The sequence below is a fragment of the Pongo abelii genome, chromosome 23 (assembly GCF_028885655.2).
Source record: "Pongo abelii isolate AG06213 chromosome 23, NHGRI_mPonAbe1-v2.0_pri, whole genome shotgun sequence".
NCBI lineage: Eukaryota > Metazoa > Chordata > Mammalia > Primates > Hominidae > Pongo > Pongo abelii.
Window position 1 is genome coordinate 22713524 of NC_085929.1, and position 22468 is coordinate 22735991.

The window sequence follows — 22468 nt, forward strand, 5'->3', positions numbered from 1 at the left end:
GTCACTGCCAGGGAGCTGAGGTCACCCCTAGGGACACATCTGCTGCTGTGGCAGTTTGTCTGGTTCCTGCCCCCACCTTGTGCTTTGGTACTCCTCATTGGAGGGTGCAAGCTGGGCCATCAGGAGCACATCCCGCTGGCAGCTGGAGAGAGGCTGTTCACCAAGCTGACCGGAGGCCTCGGAAGAACAGCCAGCCAGTCCTGTAATTTCCCTTCTAGGTTTTGGGCCCAGAAAAGAACAGTGATGGACAGATGAGGGCAGCATTGCTAAAGCAATGAAGGCACATGACCTGATCTGAGCTTGGGATTCCTGTGACCTAGTTCCTGACCATCAGGTGCTCCTGGGGCCACAGGCAACTGCCTGGTGGGAGATAAGACCTGATGTGGGCTGTGGTCTTGGCCCCTCAGAGATACATGCCACCTTGGTGTTATTCTGCACTGTTCACTGTAGGGCACTAGCACGTGGCCTGTGTGTGGCCCTGACAGGCTCAGGCAGGGGTTCCTGAACAGAGGCCCTCTGTGCCTGCCTTTCCTTCCAAATGCTGCTCTGAGGGCAAGATTAATGAATCCCACTGCCCGCCTGAGCTCTGTGTGGTGGGTCAGAAGACCAAGCAGTGGACTGGGGAGATAATCTCACACAGGAGAACAGGACAACCTCAATATGTTCATCTCACCCAGCCACAGACCTCCCCAACCCAATGTTCACGTCACTCCCCTGCTTTTGAAGCCTTGTGTGTGGTTGTGTGTGTGCCTCTCACCTTCTATTTTTCCCTCTATTTCCAGAGCCCATTTCCATCTCCCTCTTGCACTGGGACACTCACCGTCCTGTGCTAAACACATGTGGATAGAACCCTGTGGGACACATGCTTTGCATATGAATGCTTTGGTTTTTATACATCTTTCTTCCCTTCCTACATGTTATCCTGTTTTTTACTTTTCTTTTTTTAACTCAAAAATGTTTACAGACCCACCCATCTTTCATTTACACATCCCCTGTGCCCCTTCCTGCTATTCTGACCCTTCCTTCTATGGGCCACACTTTCTCACACCCCAGGCACCCCCAGCCACCCACACCTGATGGCAGCCATGCCAGGCACAGTCTTCTGGGGCCCCACAGTGAGATTTTTGAAATAGCCACTCAGAGTAGTTTTTCTGAGTTATAGGATAATTTCACTAAAGTGTTGATTAATTGCTTTATTCTTATTAATTTGATAAGAGTTTCATCCCATCCTTTCTTTCTCTTTTAAAAAAAAAGTCCCTTTCTAAGAAAAAAACTTAACCTGCCTTGCAGTTAGTGATAGCTTGGGAGGAATGCAAGGCTTTGTGCAGCCTTGCAACCAGCTTCCAATCAGGAAGCGAAGGGGAATCTTCGGGACATAGAGGTTTTGTTTTGTTTTGTTTTGGTTTTGGTTTTTTTTGTTGTTTGTTTGTTTTTTGAGACAGGCTCTGTCACCCAGGCTAGTGTGCAGTGGCACGATCTTGGCTCACTGCAACCTCTGCCTCCACCTCCCAGGTTAAAGCAATCCTCCCACCTCAGCCTCCAGAATAGCTGGGATTACAGGCATGCATTATCACACCTGGCTAATTTTTGTATTTTTAGTAGAGACGGGGTTTCACCATGTTGGCCAGGCTGATCTCTAACTCCTGACCTCGGGTGATCCATCAGCCTTGGCCTCCCAAAGTGTTGGGATTACAGGTGTGAGCCACCGTGACCAGCCTGGGACATAGAGTTTTTAGCTTAGTCTCAGGCAAGGTTCAGAAGAAGGTGGTTTTCTTGGCCCCTTCCTTCTCACAGTCACTTGGCCAGGTGTCCTAGCTCACCAGTGTACTAACCAGAAGATGGAGAAGAACTGGCCTACAGTGAAGATCAAGGAAGGCTCAACCCATGCTCTGCAGCGTGGGGTGAGGACAGCAGAGTTTCTGGCATCTGTCTGACCTGCTCCTCAGCTCCCCACCAACTGGGCCCACAGGGCCTTGGAGGGCCCCTTATCCAGGGATATGGTCACAAAAAAGTGACACATTTTCAAGAAACCCACCCCTTTCTGGAGCATGACCTTCATGAAGGACAAGTGGGATGGGACCCTAGCCCGGCCTACCCAGTCTGCCTCCCCGGAAGGGCCAGGAGCTCCATGGCAGGCCTGCGGCTCTTGGAACTGGAGCCTCAGTGGCTGGGCAGAGCAGCCGCTGACCTTGGTTGGTAAGCCCCTTTATTCCTTTCCAGCTGGAGAGGAGGGGGTGTAGCTGGGACTGGGCTTCTGGCAGGATTGTGTTTGGTTCTGTCAGCTTCTATAAGCTTCAGTTCCTCAACTATAAAATGGAGATGGTGATAATTTCATTCACAGGTTTCCTGTGACAACTGAATTGGTTCAGTGAGGCGATGCCTGTCCTGTGTGTATAAAACAGCTCCTCGGGGGCTGTGGAGGGACACAGTAGGGAATCCCAGAATCCCCTATTCCCTGCAGGAGGGGTGAGGCCAGCTCCCTGTCACCATCTGCCTGACAGCCATATGTGCTCTTCTCCCAGCGGGAGCGTCTCCACCGCCTCTCAATGCTGGCAAGACAATGTTGCTGTGCCCCCTATTATCTTGATTACTGGGCAATTCACTCCCCAGGCATGCAAATCACTTCCTAGTTCATGCTAGGAGTTTTCACCTGCTGTCCTCCCAACCCAGGCCCCTACCCTCACCTGGAGGGGGCTGCTGGCACTCCCTTTGAGAAGCTGCAGTGTGGCTGCCCCATGGTTCCTGGCTTTGCCCAGTGTCTGCCCTGGCAATGGCTTTGGGATCTGTCTCAGGGTCTCCACCCCTGCCCAGAGCTTGCAGCTCAGTCCTGCTGAGGCCCTGCAGAAAGTCCTGGAAGAACCAGGGTCACCCTCTTAGCTGTGGGTGTCCTTGGCTCAGCAGTATCCAGAAGGGGTGGATGGCTGCTCCCCAGGTGGCAGTCTGGGGATGGGGGCTGACCTGGAGTCCCTGGAGCTGCTGGGCAGTGGCCCTGTAGAAGGCCAGGGCATCACTCCTGTGCTTGCTCAGCTGGGATGCAACATGCAGGTTCTGGTCCTCAAGCTTGTCGTAGAGTGTGCGGATGCTGAAGTCCTCCAGGGTCTGGGACAGGAGTGGCTCCCCTGCAGGAAGAGGCCTTGGATTGAGACTTCAGGATGAGGAGGCCTTGGATTGAGACTTCAGGATGAGGAGACCTGGGGCCAAGAGGTGCACTCAGCAGCTTTCCTCTTTCCCACAGGGCTTTGAAGGCAGAATGGGCAGGTGGAGGAGGTGGGATGCCCACCTGCAGGAGGGGCCAGCTCTGGGGAGGGAGTCAGCACTGGGGGGTGAAGGTGGGAGGAGGCTTGATGGAGGCAGAGGAAGAAGGAGGCCTCTAGGTGTAGGAGGTGGCAGGATGGGCGCGACACCAGAGCTGGGTGGCAGCACTGCCTCACGCTTTGCTGAGAGTGAGTCTCCCTGTCTTCAACCTTGCTGGGGAGGCTGTTTGCTGGGTCCTCCTAGGCCTTGTCTGACGGCCTTTCCCTGTTTTCCCCTCCACCTGAGTTCACCTCACTGTCTACCCGTTCTCACACATAGCAAAATGACAAAAATAAGTCCATCCTTATCATAACTACCTTAAATGTAAATGGATTGAAGTCTCCAATAAAAAAACAGAGATTGGCAGAATGGATAAAAACACATGATCCAACACATGATCATAAAAACACATGATCAGCTTTGTAGACTTTACATTCAAAGACACAACTAGATTGAAAGTGAACAGACAAAGATATTCCATAAAAAGAGTAACCAAAAGAGAGCAGGGATAGTTATATTAGTATTACACAAAATAAACTTTAAATAAAAAAAGTTTACAAGAGACAAAGAAGTACACTATATATTAATACTAATAAAAGGTTCAATGCAGCAAGGATATGCTTGATACGTCATGATATGCATGACGCACTGAATGACAGCCCACTAAAATATGCAAAGTAAAAACTGCCAGAATTGAAGGGAGAAATAGTTCTACAATAATGGTTGGAGACTGCAATATCCACTTATTTATGTATTTAATTTTACTTTAATTTCTGGGATACATGTGTAGAAAGTGCAGGCTTCTTACATAGGTATACATGTGCCACGGTGGTTTGCTTCACCTATCAACTCATCATCTAGGTTTTAAGCCCCGCAGGCATTAGGTGTTTGTCCTAATGCTCTTCCTCTCCTTGTCCCCCCACCCCCTAACAGGCCCTGGTATGTGATGTTCCCCTCCCTGTGTCCATGTGTTCTCATTGTTCAACTCCCACTTTTGAGTGAAAACATGCGGTGTTTGGTTTTCTGTGCCTGTGTTAGTTTGCTGAGAATGATGGCTTCCAGCTTCATCCATGTCCCTGCAAAGGACATGAATTCATTCTTTTTTATGACTGCATGGTATTCCATGGTGTATATATACCCACTTCTTAATAATAGAACAACCAGACAACATGTAAGTAAGGAAATAGGGGACTTAAACACACAATAAACCAGCTAGATCTAACAAACATATAGAAAACATTACCCAACAAAAACAGCATGCATATTTTTCTAAAGTGCTTATGGGATGTTTTCCAGGGTAGAGCATATGTTAGGCCACAAATTAAGTCTCAGTAAATTTAAAAAGATGGATATCATAAAAAGTATCTTCTTTAACCACAGTGGGATGAAGCTAGAAATTAGTAACTGAAGAAAAACTAAAAAATCCAAGAACTTTTGGAAATTAAACAACACATTTTTAAACAACCAGTGGATCAAAGAAGCAATCATAGGGGAAATTAGAAAAGAATTAGAGATGACTGAACATAAAAAAGCACCACCTACCAACCCAAGGGGTAAAATGTGTACCTATAAATATTTGTATCAAAAAACAAAAAAATCTCTCTATGAATAACCTAACTTTACAACTTAAGCAACTAGAAAAAGAGGAACAAACTTAACTCAAAGCTAGCAGAAGGAAGGAAATAACAAAGATTACAGCAGAGATAAACACAAAAAATAGAGAAAATCAAAAGTTGTTTCTTGGGAGAGATGAACAAAATTGACATATTTTTAGCTAGATGAACTAAGAAAAAGAGGAGATTCAAATTACTAAAATCAGAAGTGAAAATGTGGACAAGTCTACAAAAATAAAATAGGACTATAAGAGTACTATGAACAATTGTATGCCAACAAATTAAGACAACCTAGATGAAATGGACAAGTTCCTGGAAACACAAAACCCACCATGACTAAATCATGAAGAAAGAGAAAATCTGAATAGACCTATAACTGGTAAAAGGATTGAGAGTCCAGAAATAACCCATTCCAGATACAGTCAAATCACTTTTGACAAGGAACCCAAGACCCTTCAGGGGGAAGAAGGACAGTCTTTTCAATAAATTGTGCTCAGAGAACTAGATATCCACATGTGAAGGAATGAAGTTGGACTCTTTCCTAGCACCACACACAAAAATTAACTAAAATGGATCAAACACCTAAATGTATGACCTAAAACAATAACATTCTTAGAAGAAAACACAGGACAAAAACATCACAATATTGGATTTGGCAACGAATTTTTGAATTCAATACCAAAGGCACAGGCAATAAAAGAAAAAATATGCAAACTGAATTTCATGACTTAAAAAACATTTCATGCATCAAAAACCACCATAAACAGAGTAAAAAGGCAACACACAGAACCACAGAAAATATTGTCTATTGTCAAATCATGTATGTGATAAATAGAGAACTCTTGAAAGTCAACAACAACAACCACGAAAACCAAACGACTTAATTCAAAACTGGACAAAGAACTCCAATAGATATTTCTCAAAAGAAGATATACAAATGGCCAATAAGCACATAAAAAGATGCTCAATATGACTAATCATTAGGGAAGAATGCAAATCAAAACTACAAAAAGATATCAATGTATACGCCCCTAGTAGGATACCTACTATCTAGTAAAAGGAAAATAACAAGTATTGTTGAGGAGGGGTTGGCTGCACACCAGCATGGTACCTGTGCCCCAGCTCATGGCCGTCTCGGAGTCAGCTCCTTCCCCAGATCCCCAAGGGCCAAGGTCTTCACAGAATGGGAGGCTGAAAGGAAGAACCAGCCTCAGTGCCTAGACATGAGCGGCAGTGCTGAACCCCATGTGGAGCCCACATCACAGGTTAACTCTAAAGGGCATCTGTCCCAAGTCCACAGGGACAGGGGAAGCTTGGCCAGTGCCCGGGCTCCTGGAGAGTGGCCAGACCCGCCACAGCAGTCCCCGGGCTGGCCAGGGCTGGGCCTGGTGTGCGGGGGGCAGGGGGGACTCACTTGTCCCTGAGGATCACATACTCAGCAGGCACTTGAGGCTGTCCCAGGCTTCTCCACCGAGGCTTCCAAGCCTGCATGGGGCAGGCGTGGGGCAGGGAGGGACTCAGCAGGAGGCCCAGGCCCATCAACAGCACAGTTGCCAAGCCAACAGCCAGCAGCACCCCTGGAAGGTGGGCGGGAGAGGGGAATGGGGCTACATGGTGGCCACTCAGAGCCCCTCCAGGCTGCCTGGGAACATGAGAACCGCTATTTTGCATTTGCCTCAGTGGCCCTGGCCTCTGCCCTGCTGCCCTTGCGGTTGAACTCTTCATGCTCCTTTCCTGCCTCTGGGCCATTAGTCTCCCCCTGGGAGGCCCTCCCCACTACCCTGTGCCCTTCTGTGTGAGGACCCTCCTGGGACAGCCCCACATGAGGCCTGTGCTCTGAGTGTATGTGTGCATGCATGCATATGTGTGTGTGTGTGTGTGTGTGTGTGTGTGTGTGTGTGTGTGAAAGAAAGAGCTGCTGCCCTGTGCCCAGTGCTCTGAGTCTTAGCCATCAGAGGGCTGTGTCCTCTCTGCCCACTGGGCAGGCCCAAGCCTAAAGAGCTCAGTGCAGATTGCTGACCTCTGGAGAAAAGAAGGAAAGAAGATGGGAAACCCACACTGGGGGCTAGTCTAGGATGTCTGTGATCCTGTGACTCCACTCAGGGACCCTGTCCACTGGGGCAGCTTCCAGGACCAATGGAGCATGAGAAGTGGGGGGAGGGGAGGGAAGAAAGGAGGCCCCAAATGGAGAAAATTTTTGCCTGCAAATGAAGTCCCAGGTCAAGGACAAGCTGCACCATGCCACTGTCACTGTCATCATATCTGGAGTTTGGTGGCTACACCCAGAGCCTCAGACAGGGCTGACACACACTAGGGTCCCAGGAACTTGGACAGGGCTGACACTCAGGGCCCTGTGGCATGGCACTCCTCCCTGCCTGCTCAAGTCCTGGCTGCTATGTCCTGTCAATCAGTACCTGTGATCACTGCCCAGTCTGGGCCCAGGTTTGGCAGCCTGTGCCTGAGGACGCTTTGCCTGCCCAGCTGATATGGGGATGAGGGCTGCACAGGGGACAGGCCAGGACTACAGGCCACCCCCTCCTCCTTCACCAGCACCACGGCCAGGCTCTCTGGCTGCCCATTGTCTTGAAACATGTATGTGCCTGGATCTAGGAACTGGTGGGCAAATCTGAGGAGCAGAGATCAGGAGTCAGAATGTGAAGGTTCACCTGCAGTGGGCCACTCACACCAAGCCAAGTCTCAATGTCTCCCTGCATATGGAACAACGTGATCCAGGGAAGCTGCCATGACCCCTGCTAGGCACCAGGAGGCCCTGCCTGCCAACCTCCCCTCTGCCCTGTAAACAGGAGGCCTCTCCTGCCCCTGGGCTGTGGCCTGGCCACCTGCATGGTCTGCAGTCTCCTGTGTTCTCCTATTGGCCTGTCGAGGGAGAGGCTGTTAGTCGCACGGAGGAACTTCACCCCTTTCCCTCCCACCTCCCAAACTCCAGGGAGCTCAGCTGTGTTACCTTGAGAAGTTGAGGTGAGTCTCTCGCACCAGGTGGCTGAGTCTGCGGAAGGCCCCGGAGTCCCAGTGGAGGTTGCTGTTGAACACATGCTGCTTCTGGTACATGGGGTAGTGGCTGGCCGAGCAGTCTGGGGGCTGAATGCAGGGCTGGGCTAGGTTCCAGAGCCCATCCCAGCCCCACTCCTGAGCAACCCAGGTCCAGGGATGGATCCAGTATCTGTCCTCAGAAGAGTGAGGGGAACTGAGGTATGCTTCCCATGAGATGACACGATTCACCCTGTCATGCCTGTGATGGTGCATTTAATGATCTTGGTGCCAGGGCAAGCCTTCCTGCCTCTGCCTACAGAGGCCACTGGCACACAGAGAGCATGCTCTCAGCAGAGCCACCAGGCACCACGCCTTTCGTGGTGATCATGGTCAATGCCCTGGCCTTCTCCTTTGTTTGTGTCCTCTCTTATTTCCTTGAGCAGTGGCTTGTAGTTCTCCTTGAAGAGGTTCTTCACACCCCTCCTTAGCTATATTCCTAGGTATTTTATTCTCTTTGTAACAATTGTGAAAGGGAGGCTTTGTGCAGGGTCTTTATTTGAAGCTGACTTCTCATTTCTGGTTTCAGAGGGGAGTATATTAGTAAGGTATTTTTGGTGCTGAAGCTTTGGGATGTGATCCAGTAGGTGGCACTTGAGCTTACTGGTCAGTTAGTAGACTCTTGCTTGGTCATGTGGCTCCCCTATGTTTCCTCACAGTTTGCAGCCATGTTCCCTCTCAATGACCTGAAAATGTACTTCTCTCCCCCTTGAGTGCTGGCTGTAGATCATGGCTTGGCACTCCTAGGCTGCCCACTGCAGCCTAGGAGCAATCTCAGTGTTTATGTTTCTTCCCTAACTTTGAGGCAGAAGAGGAAGGGACATTAGTAGTGGTTGTAGCCAGGGGTCTTTTGTTTGTCTCCTCAGGGTTCCATCCCTGGAGAGATACAGGTCAAGCAGCTGTTCATTGCAATCAGCCCAGAATGGAGAATTTGTGCTGTTGGGGCCAATCCAGGGGTTCCCTGTCTGTTATGAGCAGTGGGGAGTGTGTAGAACCCATAGGAGATGGGCTTGGGTCAATTAAAGCTTGTTGAAGGTGTAGATAAGGGTGTTAGCTCCTTCGTCAGTCTGAGGGTAGCAAGGACGGTTCCACTGCAGAAGCAGTGGCAGAGAGGCTTTCAGTTGCCCCTGGAGGCTCTGTCCAGGGAGTGGCTGAGTTGCTACTGGCTCGACAGCTCTGGTAGGGGGGTTAGGTAGAGGTCCAGCCTGCAAGACTTGCCTAGTGAGAAGATATAGGAATGGGAACCCAGGTAACAGTCTGGCCACTTTTCCATAGGGCTGCTGCAGTATGCCCAGGGCCCACTCCAGTCTCTAGTAGCCTCAGATTTTCCAGTACCTGGAGTTATCATCAGTGAAGGCTGTGAAACAGCAAAGATGGGAGCCTACCACTCTCTTTGGAAGCTTTGCCCTAGGAAGGTATGAATGAACTTGTTGCTGGCCCAAACACACCTTTAGGAGGTGGCTGGAGACCCCAGTTGGGAGGTTTTGCCCAGTGAGGAGGAATGACATTGGGCAAGTGTTTAAAAAGCAGTCTGGCCACATTTTTATAGAGCAGCTGTGCTATGCTGAGGGTCCACATCACCCCTGGTCTCCTTGGACACTCCAAAGACTGAAGGTTGAAGTGGCTAAGTTGCAAAAACAGCAAAGATGGTGGCCTGCCCCTCCATCACTGAGCTTCAGCCCAGAAAAAATTGAAATCTCTGTCAGCAGGAGAACACCAGCGAGGTTGGTTGGAGGCCCCAGTTGGGAAGTCCCAAACAGTGAGGAGGAATCAATCAGGGACCTGCTTAAAGAAGCAGTCTGGCTATGCTTTTGTACGGCAGCTTGGGGGCTATATCCACACTAAGTCAGCTGGGACATTTTAAAGCCCAAAGGCTGGAATGGCTAAGTTGCCAAAACATCAAATATGGTGGCCCATCCCTCCCTCGGGGCACTCCATCTCAGGGAGAATTCAAATCTCTGTCAGCCCGAGAATACCAGAGTGGGCAGCTAGAGGCCCTGGTTGGGAGGTCCTGCCCAGTGAGGAGGAATGGGATTGGGGACCTTCTTAAAGCAGCAGTCTGGCCATATTTTGGTAGAGTAGCACCGTGCTGTGCTGGTGGATCCCTCTGCCCCGATCCACTGAGACTTTCCAAATCCCAAAGGCTGGATCAGCTAAGTTGCCCAAACGGCAAAGATGGTGGCCTGTCCCTTCTCTCAGGAGCTCTGTCTCGGGGAGGCTCAACACTGTTGCTGGTGGCTGGCTGGAATTCCAAGCCAGTGGCTCTTATCCTGTGAGGTGATGTGGAAGTGGGGTCTGCAGGCTGTTGCTGCTCAGCTCCCTGAATTCAGCCTCTTCCCTAGGGATATGTATGAGGGTCTAACCTCCCACTTTGCCAGAGTTGCAGCTACTTTTGCAGGAAAGCCCAGGTACCTAAGCCTCCCAGGTCTCCATGTGTGCCTGAGTGGCTACTGTGCCAAGATTCCACGTAGCTCCATCAGACTGAAGGCCCTGGTAAAGTGGGTTCATGAGATCTCCTGACGCAAGGACTGCAAAGATCCATGGGAAAAGCATGGGTTTCCAGGGTCACACATTCACTCACTGCTTCCCTGGGTGAGGGAAGTTCCCCTGGCTCTGTGGTACTCCCAGGTGTGCTGTCATTTTGCTTTTCTTTTCTTCATTCTCCCTGGGTCAAGTTGTTTCCTTGGTTAGTCCCAATGTGAGCACCTGGATGTTTCAGTTGAAGGTGCAGTATTGACTCTCCCCTTGTGTTCCTCTCTGTGAGAGCCAATCACACTAGCTGCTTCAACTCGGCCACCTTGGCCAGCCCACTGCCCCCTCACTGCTATATTTTTACATATAACATTTACAACTCTATAAAGTACTTCATTATACTCATTTTACAGGTGAAGATATTTTAGACACACAAAGACTGAATAAGATCTAAGTCCTTTCCTTATAAGATGCAAAATCTGGAATTGACAATGTACATAACCACTATGTGTCTCAAACTTAAGATGTAATTAGGCATTTCTAAAGCTCCACACTTTTCAAATGTTCAAATATTTTGTTAGAGTTTTAAAGAATGATTTACTTAAAAAATATGATTATGGGGGTGTGTGGCCAAGATGACTGACTAGAAGTGGCTAGGGTGCGTGGCTCTCATGGAGAGGAATGAAAGGGGCAAGTCAATACAGCACCTTCAACTGAAACAACCAGGTACTCGCATTACTCACATAATCAAGGAAACAACTCCAGCCAGCCACCAGCAACAGTGTTTTACCTACCTGAGACTGAGTTCCTATGGGACAGGGCAGGCCACCATCTTTGTTGTTTGGGTAACTTAGACATTCCAGCCTGTTGGGCTTTTGAGAACCCAAACCAACTGAGGGCAGAAGGGATCCCCCACACAGCACAGCTGCTCTACCAAAATGTGGCCAGACTGCCTCTTTAAGTGGGTCCCCAATCCATCCTCCTCACTGGGTGGGACCTCCCAACTGGGCCCTGCAGCTACTCCTGCAGGTGCTCTCAGGCTGACTGAGATTTGATTTCTCCCTGGGATGAGTTCCCTGGGGAAGAAGGGGGCTGCCATCTTTGCCGTTTGGGTGACTCAGCTATACCAGTCTGTGGGCTTTGGAGAGTCCAAAGTGACTGCGGTGGAGGGGATCCCCAGAACAGCACAACTGCTCTACCAAATCATGGCAAGATTCTTTAAGTAGATCCCTGGATCCATTCCTCACTGGGTGAGACCTCCAAAGTGGGGCTTCTACCTCTTAGTTCTAGAGTTGACAGAGATTTACATTCTCCCTCGGATAGAGTTGTCAAGGTCCTGCCAATTAAGAAGGAATGGGTCAGGAACCTGCTAAAAGAATCTGCCTGACCAAGATTTGTACAGTAGCTGTGTTGTGCTGGAAGATCCCTTCTGCCCCTGGTAGGTATGGATTCTACAAAGCCCTCAGGCTGGAATGGCTAAGTTGCACAAACAGCAAAGATGGCAGCTCACCTTTGGCCATCTCATCCCAAGAATTCAAATATCTTTGGGCCCAAGAACACCCAGGAGTGTTCTCGGAGGAGTGACTGGAGGTCCCAGTGGGGTGATCCCTCACCGGGCAGGACCTTGAGACCTCCATGCCAGGGATAATTCAAATCTCTGGCAGCCTGAGGACACTGGGGGAGAGGGCGGGGTGGTGGCTGGGGGCCTGAGTTGAAAGGACCTTCACTGGGCAGGAACTGGAGACCTCCAAGCCAGGGAGAATTCAAATCTCTGTCAGCATGAGTACACAGGTAGGGGTGGCCAGAGGGCCCAGTTAGGAGAACCCTCACTGGGTGGGACCTCAAGAACTCCATGCCAGGGAGAATTCAAATCTCTATCAGCCCCAGAACACTGGCGGGGGTGGCTGGAGGCCCCGATTGGGAGGTCCCTCACTGGGCCAGACCCTGAGATCTCCATGCCAGAGAGAATTCAAATCTCTGTCAGCCCCAGAACACTGGCGGGGTGGTTGCAGGCCCTAGTTGGGGGGTCCTCACTGGGTGGGACCCCGAGACCTCCATGCCAGGGAGGATTCAAATCTCTGTCAGCCCCAGAAAACTGGTGGGGGTGGCTGGATACCCCAGTTGGGAGGTCCTTCACCGGGCCAGACCTGGAGACATCCATGCCAGGGAGAATTCAAATCTCTGTCAGTCCCAGAACAAAGGTGGGGGTGGCTGGAGGCCCCGGTTGGTAGGTCCCTCACTGGGGGAGATCTCAAGACCTCAATGCCAGGGAGAACTCAAATCTCTATCAGCCTGAGAACACCAGTGGGGGTGGCTGGACAACGCAGCCAAAAGGAGCCTCGTTGGGTGGGACCTTGTGAATTATGTGCCAGGGAGAATTCAAATCTCTGTCAGCCTGAGAACACCAGTAGGGTTGGCTGGAGGGCTGGTTGGGAGGTCCCTCACTGGGCAGGACCTCAAGACCTCCATGCCTGGGAGAATTCAAATCCCTGTCAGCCCCAGAACACTGGCGGGGGTGGCTGGAGGCTCCGGTTGGGAGGTCCCTCACTGGGCAGGACCTCAAGTCAAGACCTCCATGCCAGGGAGAATTCAAATCTCTGTCAGCCCCAGAACACTGGCAGGGCTGGCTGCAGGCCCCCGTTGGGAGGTCCCTCACTGGACCCCAATACCTCCATGCCAAGGAGAATTAAAATCTCCATCAGCCTGAGAACACTGGTGGGGGTGGGGCGAGTTGCCTGGAGGCCTGAGTTGAAAGGACCCTCACTGGGCAGGAACTGGAGACCTCCATGCCAGGAATAATTCAAACCTGTGTTAGCATAAGAACACAGGTGGGGGTGGCCAGAGGTCCCAGTTAGGAGAACCCTAACTGGGTGGGACCTCAAGAACTCCATGCCTGGGAGAATTCAAATCTCTGTCAGCCCAAGAACACCGGCGAGGGTGGCTGGAGGCCCCGGTTGGGAGGTTCCTCACTGGGCAAGACCCCGAGACCTCCATGCCAGGGAGAACTCAAATATCTGTCAGCCTAAGAATACCGGTGGGATTGCCTGGAGACTCCAGCTAAAAGGACCCTCATTGGGTGGGACTTTGAGAACTATGTGCCAGGGAGAATTCAGATTTCTGTCAGCCCGAGAACACCTGTGGGGGTGGCTGGAGGCCACAGTTGAGAGGTCCCTCACTGGGAAGGACCTCAAGACCTCCATGCCAGGGAGAATTCAAATCTCTGTCAGCCCCAAAACCCTGGCAGGGGTGGCTGGAGTCTGAGGTCCTTCACTGGGCCAGACGCTGAGACCTCCATACCAGGGAGAATACAAATCTCTGTCAGCCCGAGAAAACCGGTCGGGGTGGATGGAGGCCCGATTGGGAGGTCCCTCACTTGGCAGCACATCAAGACCTCCATGCCAGGGAGAATTCAAATCTCTGTCAGCCCCAGAACACTGACAGGGTTAGCTGGAGGCCTCAGTTGGGAGGTCCTTCACTGGGTCAGACCCTGAGGCCTCCATGCCAGGGAGAATTCAAATCTCTGTCAGCCCCAGAACACTGGCAGGGGTGGCTGGAAGCCCTGGTTGGGAGGCCCCTCACTGGGCAGGACCTAAAGACCTCCATGCCAGAGAGAATTCAAATCTCTGTCAGCCCCAGAACACTGGCGGGGGTGGTTGCAGGCCCAAGTTGGGAGGTCCCTCACTGGACGGGACCCGGAGACCTCCATGCCAGGGAGAATTCAAATCTCTGTCAGCCACAGAACACTGGCGGGGGTGGCTTGAGGCCCTGGTTGGGAGGTCCCTCACTGAGCAGGACCTCAAGACCTCCACGCCAGGGAGAATTCAAATCTCTGTCAGCCCCAGAACACTGGTGGGGGTGGCTGGAGGCCCCGGTTGGGAGGTCCCTCACTGGGCGGGACCCCGAGACCGCCATGCCAGGGAGAACTCAAACCTCTGTCAACCCCAGAACACCAGTGGGGTTGGCTGGAGACCCCAGCTAAAAGGACCTTCATGTGGCAGGACCTCAAGAACTATGTGCCAGGGAGAATTCAAATCTCTGTCAGCCTGAGAACACTAGGGGCAGGTGGCTGGAGGCCTGAATTGAAAAGACCCACACTAGGCAGGAACTGGAGACCTCCATGTCAGGAAGAATTCAAATCTCTCAGCATGAGAACACAGGTGGAGGTGGCTGGAGGCCACAGTTAGGAGAACGCTTACTGGGCGGGACTTCAAGAACCAAGAACTGCATACCTGGGAGAATTCAAATCTCTGTCAGCCCCAGAACACTGGCGGGGGTGGCTGGAAGCCCTGGTTGGGAGGTCCCTCACTGGGCAGGACCTAAAGACCTCTATGCCAGAGAGAATTCAAATCTCTGTCAGCCCCAGAACACTGGCAGGGGTGGTTGCAGGCCCAAGTTGGGAGGTCCCTCACTGGACGGGACCCAGAGACCTCCATGCCAGGGAGAATTCAAATCTCTGTCAGCCACAGAACACTGGCGGGGGTGGCTTGAGGCCCTGGTTGGGAGGTCCCTCACTGAGCAGGACCTCGAGACCTCCACACCAGGGAGAATTCAAATCTCTGTCAGCCCCAGAACACTGGCAGGGGTGGCTGGAGGCCCCTGTTGGGAGGTCCCTCACTGAGCAGGACCTCGAGACCTCCACGCCAGGGAGAATTCAAATCTCTGTCAGCCCCAGAACACTGGCAGGGGTGGCTGGAGGCCCTGGTTGGGAGGTCCCTCACTGGGCAGGACCTCGAGACGTCCATGCCTGGGAGAATTCAAATCTCTGTCAGCCCCAGAACACTGGCGGGGGTGGCTGGAGGTCCCGGTTGGGAAGTCCCTCACTGGGCAGGACCTCGAGACCTCCATGCCTGGGAGAATTCAAATCTGTCAGCCCCAGAACACCGGCGGGGGTGGTTGCAGGCCCCGGTTGGGAGGTCCCTCACTGGGCAAGATCCTGAGACCTCCATGCCAAGGAGAATTCAAATCTCTGTCATCCTGAGAACACCAGTGGGGGTGACTGGAGACCCCAGCTAAAAGGACCCTCATTGGGCAGGACCTTGAGAACTACATGCCAGGGAGAATTCAGATCTCTGTCAGCCCGAGAACACCACTCGGGGTGGCTGGAGGCCATGGTTGGGAGGTCCCTCACTGGGTCAGACTGTGAGACCTTCATGCCAGGGAGAATTCAAATCTCTGTCAGCCCCAGAACACTGGCAGGGATGGCTGGAGGCCTCGGTTGGGAGGTCCATCTCTTGGCAGGACCTGAAGACCTCCATGCCAGGGAGAATCCAAATCTGTCATCCTGAGAACACTGGCGGGGTTGGCATAGCAAGGTGCTCTACCAAAATGTGGCCACACTGGGTCTTTAAGAAGGTCTATGATCCGTTCCTCCTCATTGGGCGGGACCTCCCAACCAGGGCCTCCAGCCACCCCCACCAGTGTTCTCGGGCTGGCAGAGATTTGAATTCTACCTGGCATGGAGGTCTCGAGGTCCTGCCCAGTGAGGGGCCTCCCAACCGGGGCCTCCAGCTACCCCCGCCAGTGTTCTGGGGCTGACAGAGATTTGAATTCCCCCTGTTATGGAGGTCTCGAGGTCCTGCTCAGTGAGAGACCTCCCTACTGAGGCTTCCAGCCACCCTCGCCAGTGTTCTGGGGCTGACAGATATTTGAATTATCTTTGGGATGCGGTTCTTGGAGTCCCTTCCAGTGAGGGACCTCCCAACTGGGGCCTCCAGCCACCCCCGCCAGTGTTCTGGGGCTGACAGAGATTTGAATTCTCCCAGGTATGGAGGTCTCCAAGTTCTGCCCAGTGAGGGACTTCCCAACTGGGACCTCCAGCCACCCCCGCCAGTGTTCTGGGGCTGACAGAAATTTGAATTCTCTCTGGCATGGAGGTCTCAGAGTCTGGCCCAGTGAGGGACCTCCCAGCCAGGGACTCCAGCCACCCCCACCAGTGTTCTGGGGCTGACAGAGATTTGAGTTCTCCCTGGCATGGAGGCCTGGAGGTCCAGCCCAATGAGGGTCCTTTCAGCTGGGGCCTCCAGCCACCCACACCGGTGTTCTCAGGCTGACAGAGATTTGAATTCCTGGAATGAGTTCCCATGCGCAGGAGCAAGGAGCCATCTTTGCTGTTCGTGCAACTTAGTCGTTACAGCCCGCGGGCTTTGTAGAATCCATACCTACCAGGGGCAGAAGGGATCTATCAGCACAGCACAGCTACTCTACCAAATCTTAGAAGGCAGATTCTTTTACCAGGTTCCTGATCCATTCCTCCTTACTGGGCAGGACCTTGACAACTCCTTCCCGGGGAGAATGTAAATCTCTGTCAGCTTGAGAACACCGGTGGGGTGGTGGAGGCCCTAGGTGGGAGGTCCCACACAGTGAGGAGGAAAGAATCAGGGATCTGCTTAAAGAATCTGCCTGGCCACTATTTGGTAGAGCAGTTGTGATGTGCTGGGGGATCCCTTCCACCCCCAGTCGTTTTAGACTCTCCAAAGCTGGCCCCACCCTCTCCCCCAGGCCCCAGTTGGAAGGACTCCCACTGGGCGGGAACTCCAGAACTCCCTCCCAGGGAGAATTCAAATTTCTGTCAGCCCCAGACACCAGCAGGGTAGCTGGAGGCCCTGGTTGGGAGGAACAGATTGGGAATCCCCTTAAAGAATCTGTCTGGGGCCGGTCGCGGTGGCTCATGCCTGTAATCCCAATACTTCAGGAGGCCCAGCAGGGCAGATTACTTGAGGTCAGGAGTTCCAGACCAGCCTGGCCAACATGGTGAAACCCCATCTCTACTAAAAATAAGAAAATTCTCTGTGCGTGGTGATGGGCACCTGCAGTCCCAGCTACTTGGGAGGCTGAGGCAGGAGAATTGCTTGAACCCGGGATGTGAAGGGTGCAGTAAGCTGAGATCATGCCACTGCACTCCAGCCTGGGTGACAGAGCAAGACTCCTTCTCAAAAAAACAAAAACAAAAACAAACAAACAAACAAAAAAGAATCTGGGCACATGTTGGTAGAGCAGCTGTGCTATGCTAGAGATCCCTTCTATCCCATCAGTTTGCACTGTCCAAAGCCCACAGGCTGGAATGGCTGTGTTGCCCAAACAGCAAAGATGGCGGCCAGTTCCTCCCCTGGGAAACTCATCCCAGGGAGCTCCAGCATCCTTGGCACAAGCTGGCAAGTATTGGCTGAAATGACAGGTGCCCTGGAGAAATTTGAAAGGGTTATCCACATACGGTTGCTGATTATTTTCACCATTTTCCTGAGATGTCGTTATCATTCTCTGACTCTCCTGTCTATCGTCAGACATTTGGCTCTCAGAGGTGACTTTCTGGCTGAAGAATGTGGATTCATCACTGTCTTGTGCTCAATGTAGAGGGGGCTCTGTAATTCCAGAAATGTCCATATCTGATGAAAGAAAGCAAATAACGAAACAAAAAGAGATATGTACCATATTCATAAGTAGATTCAATGCTATTAAGATGTCAGTTCTTTCCAATGTATAGATTCAATGCAATTCCAATCTAAATGAAAATGTTTATATGGAGAGGCAAAAGACCTTGAATAGCTAACACCATATTGAAGGAGAAGAACAAACTTGGAGGACAGACACTACTCAATTTCAAGACCTACTGTAAAGCTACAGTAATGGAGACAGTGTGGTATTAGTGAAAGAACAAACGGATAAAATGAGATAGAGAGTTCACAACTAGAAACACATTAATACATTCGATTAATTTTTGACAAAAAAGTAAAGGCATTATCATGATGAAACAGTTTGTTCAGGAATACCTGGATATCCACATGCAAAAAAAAATAAAATAAAATAAATCACAGACTTTACACCCCCACCAAAATTAACTCAAAATGGATCAGCAACATAAATATACATAAAACTATAAAATTTATAGAAGATAATATAGAAGAAAATACAGATTATCTTGGGTTTAATGATGACCTTTAGAAAAAACACCAAAGTTGAAGTCAATAGAAGAAAGTATTGATAAGCTGGACTTGATGAAAATGTAACATTTTTACACCATTAAAGACACTGAAAGAAAAGAGAAACCACAGATGGAAAAAAAATTTGTCAAAACATATCTGATTAAGAACTATTATTCAAAACATATTAGTATTCTTAAAGCTGAGCAGTAAAAGACATGAGCTAAAGACCTTAACAGGTACCTCACCAAGTATATTATAGAAATGGAAAATAAGCGTATGTAATGAGGCTACACATAATATTTCCTCAGAGAAATGCAACCCTGAGATGCCACTGCACACGTATTAGAATAACCAAAATCTAGAACCACTGACAACATCAAATGCTGGCAAGGATGTGGAGCAAGAGGAAACTTCATTGCCTGTGGGAATGCAAAATGGTGCAGCCACTTCTTGAAAGTTGTATTCTATGTACCTCAACAGCATGGCCTTCACTGTTCATATTCCTATTATCATTTTGGTCGACCACTTAACCAAGGTCTAATAAGTTCCACAAGTTTCCTCATCTTCCTGTCTTCTTTGCCTATTACCCAGTTCCAAAGCAAATTCTGCATTATCACATATTTTTATAGCAAAACCCCACTCCTTGGTACTAATTTCTGTGTTAGCAACACAGAATAACACAGAAAAGAGCAACACGGAAAAACACAAATTTTTCTGTTGCTGTAAAAAAATACCTGAGACTAGGTAATTTATAAGGAACAGAGGTTCGTTTGGCTCACAGTTTTGCAGGCTGTAGAAGAAGCATTGCAGTGGCATCTGCACAGCTTCTGGTCAGGGACCCAGAAGGCTTTTACTTGTGGCTAAAGGTGAAGAGACAACAGATATGTCATACATGGCTAGAGAGGTAGGAAGAGAGGGGAGAGGTGCCACACTGTTTTAAACAACCATCTTTCATGTAACGCAGTGAGAACTCACTCATTAGTGAAAAGACGGCAAAAAGCTATTCAGGAGAGATCAACCACCATGACCCAAACGCCTCCCACCAGGTCCCACCTCCAACATTGGGGATCAAATCTCGATACTATATTTGGAGGGTACAAATTTGCAAACAATATCACTCTCTTTTTGTCTTTAACTTTGGAAAATTTGATTATAGTGTATCTTGTTGTGAGTCCCTGGATTCACCTTATTTTGTTTCCTTTGGGCTTTCTGGATCAGGCTGTTTTCTTCCCCATACTTGATAAATTATCTGTCATTACTCCTTTAAACATTTTTCTGCCCCTTTCTTCCTCACTTCTCCTGCAGGCGTGCCAATAATGTATGAGTGGTCCTGCTCGATGGTGTCCCATAACTCTCTAAAGCTGTCTTCACTCCGTTTGTATTATCTTTTTTTCTGATCCTCAGATTAGATAATTTCCAGTGACCAGTCTTAAAGTTCCCTGATAGATTCTATTAATGCACACCTCTATTAAATTTTTTCAGTTCAGTTACAGTACACTTTAGATCTATGATTTGTTTGACATTATTGTGTAACGTTTTTCCTTTTCTTCAAGTTCTCAGCTTGTTCTTGCAAAGCTATCTTGACCTCAGTGATTATTGTTATGGCCATTATTTGGAAATCTCTGTCAGATAAATTACATATCTGCACTTCACTCAGGTGCTGGAGATTTATCTTGTTTTCTTACTTCGAATATATTTCCCTGTTTCTTCATTTTTCCTTGACTCTCTCTGTTGGCTCCTGTGCATTTGATAAGACTGGCCTCATGTAGAAAAAGGATCTCACCAAACTTTCCAGCCAGAGATCTTCAGGTACCTCTCAAATCCTTGTGTGCTATAGTGTTGACTGTTTTTGGTGGCTCCCTGGAACTTAGGATGTGCCACACCTTGTCAGTAACCAGAAATTGGTCAAGGTAGGAGCCAGACAATCCAGATGTAGCTAAAAAGTTAGAAGGCTGGATGAGTGTTTCAGTTCTTTCTAGTTACATAATGAAGATAAGTATGGACATTTATCTCCCACTCTCTCTCCATTAAGCTTGGTAGAGGATCTGTGACAAACACACGTATGCAACACTCTGGATGCAGCCTCTGATCCTGAGGAGATAGCTTCTGAATGTGGGCCCACTGTATGCTTACTTCTTTGTTTTCTATGATCTAAATGCATTCAAAAATACAAAATCCTGTCGACTCACAGAGCAAAGTGTAACCTCTACAGTCCTTGGGCACTAACTATAGAGGTTGTGGAATTTGATGCATAATCAAGCTCCTTCTGGGAAGAATGGGTAGGCTTGGATTTATTACTGGGTTGAGCCCGACATAAGACTGGTAGTGTCAAACTATGGTTCCATCTGCCAGATGAATTATACTTTGTAAGCCACATTAGCCCCCATGATGCCAGTATTTAAATACAAAGCTAGAAATGATTAACAGAGTGAGCAAAGCATGTTGAAAGCTCAGATAGGCCGAAAGCTAGGCAACTTACATTAAACAGCAAACTAAGCTGTGAATGCAAAAAAAAAAAAAAAGTTCTTAAAGGAAATTAAACAGACTACTCCAGTGAATGCACAAATGATAAGTACAATGGTATTATGGCTGATGTGAAGAAAGTTTTAGTGGTCTGGATAGAAAATCAAATGAGCCACAACATTTCATTAAGCCAAAGCTGAATCCAGAGCTAAGCCCTAACATTCTTTAATTCTATAAAGTCTGAGGCAGGTGAGGAGGCTGCAGAAGACAAGTTTAAAGTTAGCAGAGGTTGGTTCATCAGGTTTAAGAAAAGAATCTTCATAACATAAAAGTGCAAGGTGAAGCAGCCAGTGCTGATAGAAAAGCCACAGCAAGTTATCCAGAAGATCTAGCTAAGATCATTGATGAGGGCAGTTATGCTAAATAACAGATTTTCAATGTAGACAAAACAGCATTATAGTGGAAGAAGAGGATAACTAAAACTTTCACAGCTATAGAGGATAGCTGTGAAATGCCTGGCTTCTAATCTTCAGAGGACAGGCTGACTCTCTATGTACTGGCTAATGCAGCTCGTTACAATAAAACATTAAAGGCAGTACTCATTTACCATTCTGCTACATTTTTAAGTTCTTCTAAACCTATGCTACCTATACTCTATAAACGAAACAACAAAGCCTGGATGAAAACACATCTGTTTACAGTATGATTTACCAAATATCTTTTATTATTATTATTATTATACTTCAAGTTTTAGGGTACATGTGCACAATGTGCAGGTTTGTTACATATGCATACATGTGCCATGTTGGAGTGCTGCACCCATTAAGTCATCATTTAGCATCAGGTATATCTCCCAATGCTATCCCTCCCACTTCCCCCCACCCCACAACAGTCCCCAGAGTGTGATGTTCCCCTTCCTGTGTCCATATGTTCTCATTGTTCAATTCCCACCTATGAGTGAGAACATGTGGTGTTTGGTTTTTTGTCCTTGCAATAGTTTGCTGAGAATGATGGTTTCCAGTTTCATTCATGTCCCTACAAAGGACATGAACTCATCATTTTTTATGGCTGCATAGTATTCCATGGTGTATATGTGCCACATTTTCTTAATCCAGTCTATCGTTGGACATTTGGGTTGGTTCCAAGTCTTTGCTATTGTGAATAGTGCCACAATAAACATGCGTGTGCATGTGTCTTTATAGCAGCATGATTTACAATCTTTTGGTTATATACCCAGTAATGGGATGGCTGGGTCAAATGGTGTTTCTAGTTCTAGATCCCTGAGGAATTTCCACACTGACTTCCACAATGATTGAACTAGCTTACAGTCCCACCAACAGTGTAAAAGTGTTCCTATTTCTCCACATCCTCTCCAGCACCTGTTGTTTCCTGACTTTTTAATGATTGCCATTCTAACTGGTGTGAGATGGTATCTCATTGTGGTTTTGATTTGCATTTCTCTGATGGCCAGTGATCATGAGCATTTTTTCATGTGTTTTTTGGCTGCATAAATGTCTTCTTTTGAGAGGTGTCTGTTCATATCCTTTGCCCACTTTTTGATGGGGTTGTTTTTTTCTTGTAATGTGCTTGAGTTCATTGTAGATTCTGGATATTAGCCCTTTCTCAGATGAGTAGATTGCAAAAATATTCTCCCATTTT

At 49.0% G+C, this 22468-nt stretch overlaps 1 protein-coding gene across 2 annotated transcripts in view; it reads right to left on the reverse strand.

Annotated features, from left to right (window-relative positions):
* LOC129052488 (uncharacterized) overlaps positions 1-15018 on the reverse strand; it is a 39968-nt gene extending 24950 nt beyond the window's left edge. The window contains exons 1-4 of one of the 2 annotated variants that reach the window (XM_054543007.2): positions 7873-15018; positions 6343-6484; positions 6019-6098; positions 2959-3119 (exon numbers count right to left, since the gene is read on the reverse strand). In XM_054543007.2, coding sequence (XP_054398982.1) covers positions 2959-3119; positions 6019-6098; positions 6343-6484; positions 7873-7960 — 471 coding nt within the window. In that variant the 5' untranslated portion in view covers positions 7961-15018. Of the gene's footprint in view, positions 1-2958; positions 3120-6018; positions 6099-6321; positions 6485-7872 lie in introns of both variants that reach the window. The other variant, XM_054543006.2, reaches the window with a different exon arrangement.
* Positions 15019-22468: the final 7450 nt, after the last annotated feature.